This window comes from Aspergillus fumigatus, chromosome 6, assembly GCF_000002655.1.
Source record: "Aspergillus fumigatus Af293 chromosome 6, whole genome shotgun sequence".
Classification (NCBI taxonomy): Eukaryota; Fungi; Ascomycota; class Eurotiomycetes; order Eurotiales; family Aspergillaceae; genus Aspergillus; species Aspergillus fumigatus.
In genome coordinates, this window is record NC_007199.1 from 2,480,568 (window position 1) to 2,488,214 (window position 7,647).

At 52.1% G+C, this 7,647-nt stretch overlaps 5 protein-coding genes across 5 annotated transcripts; 2 read left to right on the top strand and 3 right to left on the bottom strand.

Moving 5' to 3' along the window:
• Positions 1 to 806: 806 nt before the first annotated feature.
• Positions 807 to 2,031, top strand: cap1 (F-actin-capping protein subunit alpha; the record flags this gene model as incomplete). The annotated part of the gene is given in 6 exon segments (XM_745802.1): positions 807 to 863; positions 1,076 to 1,183; positions 1,245 to 1,334; positions 1,387 to 1,439; positions 1,453 to 1,626; positions 1,683 to 2,031. 6 exon segments carry the CDS (start codon positions 807 to 809, stop codon positions 2,029 to 2,031), a joined length of 831 nt encoding a protein of 276 aa, XP_750895.1.
• A 340-nt stretch (positions 2,032 to 2,371) lies between these two features.
• Positions 2,372 to 3,255, top strand: AFUA_6G10070 (PEX11 domain protein; the record flags this gene model as incomplete). The annotated part of the gene is made up of 3 exons (XM_745803.1): positions 2,372 to 2,567; positions 2,643 to 2,824; positions 2,884 to 3,255. 3 exons carry the CDS (start codon positions 2,372 to 2,374, stop codon positions 3,253 to 3,255), a joined length of 750 nt encoding a protein of 249 aa, XP_750896.1.
• Positions 3,256 to 3,661: 406 nt separating this feature from the next.
• AFUA_6G10080 (uncharacterized protein) lies at positions 3,662 to 4,192 on the bottom strand (the record flags this gene model as incomplete). The annotated part of the gene is made up of 1 exon (XM_745804.1): positions 3,662 to 4,192. One exon carries the CDS (start codon positions 4,190 to 4,192, stop codon positions 3,662 to 3,664), a length of 531 nt encoding a protein of 176 aa, XP_750897.1.
• Positions 4,193 to 4,895: 703 nt separating this feature from the next.
• Positions 4,896 to 6,011, bottom strand: AFUA_6G10090 (D-2-hydroxyacid dehydrogenase family protein; the record flags this gene model as incomplete). The annotated part of the gene is made up of 1 exon (XM_745805.2): positions 4,896 to 6,011. The coding sequence occupies exon 1, from the start codon at positions 5,925 to 5,927 to the stop codon at positions 4,896 to 4,898; it is 1,032 nt and encodes a 343-aa protein (XP_750898.1). The 5' UTR covers positions 5,928 to 6,011.
• Positions 6,012 to 6,104: 93 nt separating this feature from the next.
• On the bottom strand, positions 6,105 to 7,647 carry AFUA_6G10100 (uncharacterized protein; the record flags this gene model as incomplete). The annotated part of the gene is made up of 4 exons (XM_077805054.1): positions 7,408 to 7,647; positions 7,253 to 7,350; positions 6,943 to 7,203; positions 6,105 to 6,890 (listed from the first exon to the last, which is right to left on the bottom strand). Exons 1-4 carry the CDS (start codon positions 7,568 to 7,570, stop codon positions 6,105 to 6,107), a joined length of 1,308 nt encoding a protein of 435 aa, XP_077661187.1. The 5' UTR covers positions 7,571 to 7,647.

A 7,647-nucleotide genomic window follows, 5' to 3' on the forward strand; every position in this document is an offset into this window, starting at 1 on the left:
AAGCGACGCCGGGAAGATGACTTTGATCCCAATCTTTTCAAACGGAGAGCCGTGTCTCCGAGCATGAGTGTTCAGAGTAGTCCTGTCATGCCGAATTCGCCCGCGGTCAAGGATACAGGGCACAACATCTGGGGTCCTCCCCCAAAGTCCAACTTAGGCTCGCTATTCCCAGAGCGACCGAATGGAGAGCATCCTGCCAGAAATACGTCGAATACCTCGCATTCTGGGCAACCTCTAAAGCGCGTGGGTCTACAGGGTATGACTGAAGCCAATGATGGTTTCATGAATATGAGCATTGAATAATTGTTCTGCCTGGGTCCGGATTGATAATTCTCCTGACCCTTGCAACCACGAGCTGGACTCGTCTATACCATATAATCTCTATTGAAACTTCTTGTTGCCTCTTCAGCGTGCAGCATTTGCACTTGAAATGGCGCAAACTTTCTTTGCTCGGCGTTGAGAGGAATTTGTACCAATACTGGCGTTTGATCTAGTTTTTAGCTTGAACATGATCTTCCCCTAATCTTTTATCAATTGTATTGATATGGTTACTAGAGCACTCTCAATCATGCAGTCATAGTCTTAGACGGCTATGGTCTCTTTGCCCCAGGCCACGTGCAAGATAGTCGTTATCACGCTAGAGCTCCGTCTCCACTGACAAGCAATTGAGCTGTCTAGAGCTATCCTTGTTTACATCTTCTTGCTCTGTCCTCTCTTTGATATTTTTGAGCCTATTTTCTGTCTTGAATAGGACACCTTAGAACTCAAATTCAGAATCAGTTAAATATTAAGTCGGATTTGTCGTGATGAGTTCCACAGTTGAGCTCGCATCCTCGTTCATCGAAGGTGCCCCGCCAGGCGAGGTAGGCCACCATTCCTCCTATTTAAACCCACGTTATTGCTTTCTCATCGAGCATACAAAACTAATCATACCCTTCTAGCTCTCTGATGTCGTCGCTGGTATTATCTCCCACAGTCCCCTATCCGCAGAACTTTCTCGCGATCCCCTTGGCCACCTGCGTTCATCCCGATCAGATCGTCTTACTGAACCACTTCGTCCACGACAGATATCAAGGCTCTTACCTCGGACGGATCGGATATTATCCCCTCTCTCGCGCCTGCGTTTGAAAGATACAATGAGAAGCAATTGACTACCGTGAAGCTACCCGGAGCGAGTCAGGAGGTGGGTCGTCGTTGCGTGCAACCTTCAAGAGGCCGTATTTTGACAAGGTGACTGGGCCTAGGTCATCGTCAGTGAATTCAACAAGATAGAAGGGAACCGATACTTTGATGTTGAGAGTCAAACGTCGTTCGGGGTGGATCATGTAACACAGGTAGGTTTGGCACTGGAATGAGGGGGGTGAGTGGAGGCTGATTGGATCGAAGCAAGCGTCTGGTGCGCAGTCCTATGTCCTGGAATCACAAAATGCGGATTTGATGTAGGTTGTCAAGTCATGTGGAGGTTCACTCGAGGTCTAACCAGTGCAGCAAATCTCTCCTCAAATCGCTCGCTAAACACGCTGCGGAACACTACCCCAACTGCTCCTACGGGGTCTACCCTACTGAGGACGATACCGCTGTCGCTATTCTACTTGTTGCAAACCGCTACTCGCCAAATAACTTCTGGTTAGTGCCAGCCGAAAACTGGGAAAATGTATGGGCTAACGAGGGACACGCTGTAGGAACGGTCGCTTCCGCTCCATCTACCGAGTCCCCGTGTCCGAGTCGACCACCGTGAGCGGCAAGATCCTTGTGGATGTGCATTACTATGAGGATGGCAATGTGGCTCTCAACACGAACAAGCCCATTAATATTGCCATTCCCTCGATCTCTGCTGAGAGCATCATCTCCCGCATTGCGGCTGCAGAGCGAGACTATCAGGAGGAGCTCAATCGTGCATTCGTGCAGATGGCCGAGGGCGCGTTCAAGAACCTGCGGAGACAATTGCCCATTACCCGGCAGAAGGTGGAATGGGAGAAGGTTGGAGGGTACCGGCTGGGACAGGATATTTCTGGTGGAAAGGGACGGTAAAACTGTCCGTAGGATGTACAGGTGCCGGATTGTCTGGCCAACAATGTGTAGATGATCATTTACATAGTTATTCTGAAGCGGGAATCCGACTTTGCTAGAATGCGTACTCTTGTTATTTACCATCTTCATAATGGCTTCAGTTATCTAGTTGCGATCGTGGACTGTAGCGCCAAGTCGGCATTTAGGGGTTGAGAGATCCCGAATGCTCTATGAAGACAATTGTCGGTCTGAGATGGACCGATAAGCTCAAGAAGCCAAATCCTACACTTCCACATAGAGTCGTAAACATTTTCTTACACTCAATGAGTTGAATCTCATCTCGCCGTCCAACAACATTACAATGACAGTGAAAGCCCCTCATGCCCCTTCAACAACACCCTCCGCGATCAAGCAATTCTCCAACTTCACCCGCACCGGGGCAGGCCTCGAGAAAACCCTCCGACTCATCCAGGCCCTCGCAACCATCATCATCGAAACCAGCATTGACAATGAAACAGTAAGGACCTGGTCAACCGCCAAGTCGCAATTAGCGTTGAGTTAGTCCCTGTGTCTCCATGACCGCCAATGTACCATCTACAATTACTTATGCGTCTGTCTCCCCCTGACTCTAGCCCGCCGCTTCTTCCGCTTCTTTAACTTTCTCGATTGTTTCGAGCAGGTGTTTGCGCTGCTAGGCAGTAGCAGCAGCAGTAGCAGTACCAGTTCCGCAGCTGAGGGGTTTCCGACAACGCTGATTGAGCTCGGCCGGTGGACGTGCTTAGGGCTGTATTTTGTGTTGGAGGATTGTACTATTGTGAGTTTTTTTTCCCCCGTCTTACTCGTTTCTTGCGAGCCGGGCTAACGAGTTGACAGCTCCATGCGATGGACGTCTACCCCGTGTCCTGGAATGAGCCTGTTATCGTTGAGGCGTACAAATTCTGGTTCTACGCGTTGGCGTTGTCGATTGTTGGGGCCTTGTGGGGGCTCGTGTTTGCTTCTTTCTCGACTTCTGCTTCTGCCGGTAAGGCGCAGCGGCATGCGAAGAAGGGCAAGAGTAGCAAGGAGAGGCAGGCTGAGGGCTCCGGACCCCTCATGAAGCGGATTGTGGTTGATGGATGCGATTTGTTGATTCCTGGGGTATTTTTGGGATGGATTCAGGTGAGTGAGGTTGTTGTGGGCATGGCAATGGTAGTGAGTACTCTGGTTGCGGGGAGAGATATTTGGATCAAGGCTCAGCAAGCATGATGGAGGTAGGATGTGATATGTATATTTGGATATTGTCTGATATATAGAAATCTCTACCCCTGGCACTGATTATATGGTGTTTCACCTGCGCCGCAAAACAGGCTTGTGAGCGGTACGGGGTGCGTTTTGGGGAGGGCGAGTATGAAGGAGTTTTACTCCAGGTGAGGAATGAATCGACGGAATTGGATGGGAGAGTCGAGGAGCTGGATCGGTCTGAGAGCGTCTGTTGAAGGAGCCATTCGATCACTGGGGGATCGTATCGACGAGCTGCGTAAGAAGACAAACAAATCAAAAGCAAGTCGTATCAGAGACCTGTGCAGTACTTTGTACACCAGTATCCCATGCATACATAGTATACCCGCGAGTCTATCAATATCAAGTCTACTCAATTTTAACAGAACAGCATTCACAACTGCCCGTCCCTCTCCCTCAACATCTCCTCGATGTGCGGATTCAACCAGTAACCCTCCAACTCCTCTCTCCCCATCGTCTTCGCCCCAGAGATCCACCCCTTACACTTGGTACTCCCGCAGTTACAGTTGAACGCCTGATCCATCTCCCACTCCGAACTGGGATAAAAGAACGTCAATGCATCCCCGACCTTCAGCGGCCGGTCGTCCACAACCCGCACCTCCATCTTATCCATATCAAAGTTCAAACTCGGGTCGCATGAGTGGTTGCAAAACACCAGGTCCGAGTTCAGCTCGATGTGGCTGTCCCGGCCCGTCTGGACGGATGTGTAAGCCTTCTTCGAGGGGGTGGCGGTGGTGATTTTGGCAAATACGGCGCCTGCTGGGAGCGAGACAAGCGAGGAGGCGCTGCTGCCGAAGGCTTTTGGGGAGCGGTTAACTTGAATCAAGCCGGGATGGGTTGGTTGTGGGGTGGTAGTTGTTGTACAGGGTGTGGGGGTCGCTTCTTGGACGGCGATGGGGGCCATTGTGGTTGAAAAAGTGATTCAATTGGATCAATAGTCTGAGAAATGTAAGATAGAACCTTGAGAATGCCAATTGAGGAGGTAGATGGAGAATCAGTTTGGTATGTATGGAAATATACAGAAAATATCCTGGACTGGGTGCGAAGTACCCCGCCTACTTATAACGAAGACATGAATGTGAATGTGGGGTGATCCGATTCCTGCCGGGTGTTCCTGCTGATGATCATGGCTTGCATCATTTGTTTACTTGCTTCCTGATAGGCACTAGCTAATTCAGAGCAGGTTCTACTTTTCCTACTCCGTACAGGATCCCTTCTACCGAGGAATACTGTGCAGCGGAAATATGGAACGTGGTTCTGTGGGTCGGGACCAACTGAGCAGATTGCGGCGCCGCGGTGCTCATGTTGCCGAGGTACGATTTATTGTTTATTGACCAAGCACAATTGCCAATTGTCTTAGGAATGGGCACTAATCAGGCAATCCTAAGGTTCTGCGTAGCCTAATAGTCTGATTGCCATCTGACAAGACAAATTGGTGGTTCCGGTGAGCATCCACGTGCAGGCCAACTTAAGTGGGTTTCACATTGACTTTAATACCGGGTGATTTACTCCATCGGGATAGGGAATCAGTAGTTACGGACGGAGATTCCACATGTCATGCATGCTAGCGATGCATCATGTCACTAGCGTACATCGTATGCATATGGTCAATTCAACCTGACATGCAACTCCTTGCCATCCAACCACCGCTCCAAGTTCTCAGCCGCCTCCTTATACCACCCATTGATCAGCTCCTCCTCCCCATACCCCATATGCGGCGTCAATAGCACCTCGCTGCGCCCATCAACCCCCCAAGCCGTCGTCCGCCACGGACTATCAACAGGTAAAGGCTCCGGATCAAACACGTCAAGCGCCGCGCCCCGTATCCGACCCGCGTTCAGCGTCTCCAGCAGCGCCCGCTCATCAATCAGCGGACCCCGCGAGGTATTGACGATCATGGCGTCCGGCCGCAGCGCAGCCAGGTCCTCCGCCCCGAGGATGCCCCGACTCCGCTCAGACAGCACATAATGCACGCTGAGCACGTCCGCCCGCTGTAGGAATTCCCTCTTCTCCGGCACCGCCTCGAAGCTCCCCGCCGGTAGCCCCTGCGCGGTCGCCTGCTCGTCTGCCTTCTCCTGCGTCAGATTCGCAGACCATGCAATAACCCGCATACCGAACGCGAGGACCGCGATCCGCCCTACCTGCGCGCCCAGCTTGCCGAGTCCCAGCAGCGCGAGCGTCTTGCCGGAGAGATTGACACCGAGCGAACCCTGCCATTTTCCTGCCTTGACGGCTGCGTCGTCGCGCGCGACGTGCCGCGCCAGAGCGAGGATCAGCGCCCAGGTGTGTTGGACGGTAGAGTTGACGCCGGGGGGGCGGCCGACGGTCCCGGCAACGGGGATCCCGCGCGCGGTGAGGGCGGGGAGGTCGAGTGACAAATTGCGGTTACCGGTTGTTAGGAGAAGTTTCAGGTTGGGGAGGGCGGCGATTGTGGCTGCGTTGAAGGGAGTCCGTTCTCGCATAGCAAGAATGGCGTCGAATGGCTGCAGGCGGGCGATCAGCTGCTGCTGTTGTGCGGGAACACGCGGGTCGAGGGTGTCGGGGAAGTAGGAGATGTCCACACGGGAGGTGAGGTGGGCGAAGTGCTTGCGGGAGAGGTTTTGGTAGTCATCGAGGATGGCGAATTTAATTCTGGACATTTTTTTGTGTTAGATGTGTTGAACAATGGCTGGATCATTTGGTGCTTGGCGAAATTGATTGAAAGCGTGGAAGATATGTCTGTGGTCATGGCTAAGAGTATAGCCGTGGGTCATGTAACCCCGCAGCTCTTCCGATCTCGGGGAACATCAGGTTGACTTTTGGTGAGAGCCATAAGTTTACAGCCATTTCAACGGCCTCTCCAACACACTCAGCCCCCCAAAGAGGGCTGTCACGCCTGTAAATACAATCAGCCCTCCATATCCGCTGCCGTACCCGTACCCCGCGCTCCACTTCTCCCCCGCCATCAAGGCCTCACTTAACGGCCCACTAAGTACATTCCCGATCCCCCGTCCCGAACACAAGAACCCAAACACAATGCCCGGATCCGCATAGGGATTCTTCTTCCGCACTTCTCCCAGGATGGCAGGCCATGTTGACGTGAATGAGCCCGCAAATATGCCATAGGCCACGCAGAAAATGAACAATGGCGCGAGACTGACCGCGAACCCCCACAACAGGAACGTCGCCAACACGGTTCCAACAGTTGAGATCAGTATACAAGTTGTCGCATGGCAGCGGTCAACCAACGAGCCCATCATAATACACCCAAAGACCGAAGCAAGGTTTAATAGGATGACGGTCAGCGATGCGGTGAGGTTATTCGCACCCAGTGAGCGCGCATATGTCGGAAGGTAAATCGTGGGAAGGAAATACCCCAGCGCCTCGATTATATTCCCCGCCTGATAAATCAAAAACGTCCGGTCAAGGACGAAAGAGAGGTTGAACGTGCGCATGCTGGACGACGCCGAGATAGGCACGCGCGGTTTCACAAAATAAAGCAGAGGCGCCGCAAGCACGAAGAGGATCACAGCCCAGGCGCGCAAGGTGACGCGGTATCCGTACGTATTCAGAAGCCATTGTAGCACAACTGGAAGTACGACACCGGCGAGACCTGTTCCTGCCTTCTTTTTTTTTAGTATGGTAATATAAGCTGCAGAGAGTTGGGATACTCACCCACATAATCCCAAACGCAAGCCCCTTCCGTCTCGCAAACCACTCATCCATGAATATGATGGTCGGCGTGTACGCGACACTCGCGCCAAGGCCGTAGAAAACACCCTGGGAGATGATCAACTCCGTTGTGGTCGTGGACAACGAGCTGAGCGCCAGGGCCAGGGACATTGTCACAAAACCCGCTGGTGCGGCCCAGACGCGTAACCGCGGGAAAGCAAGGAGGATTCCGAAGTTAACAGGGGCAAGAAGGTAATTGACGCCCTAGAGCGGTGGTCAGCAGCTGGTCTCTATCATATATCAGTGGAATTACCATTGTGCATGTCCCGATGATGGCGATATTGCTGGACCCTTGGAAGGGCTCATGGGTGCTGTAGTAGTCCTGGAAGATACCATAGGCAAAGGAAAAGCCTGGACAGGAATTAGGTCTGCTAGAAGCTCCGGACTGTGTGAGGTGCTGGAACTTACCCCATATAAGGGCCTCTATCATGAAACATGCCGCTAAGAAAAGCCAGGCGTCTTTCCCACCATCCATCGGAGGGAGTTGTTGATTTTGTTCGTGGTCATGATCCTGATTCGAGTTTAAACATTGTTCTTCTGAGCGTAGACGTAGTTGAATATCTGATTCCATTTTGTCTCTTTGTTGTCGATATGTTGAAAGAATAAAGGTTCAAGTTGACTGCGTTGAGTCAGAAAAATGTTCGGCGG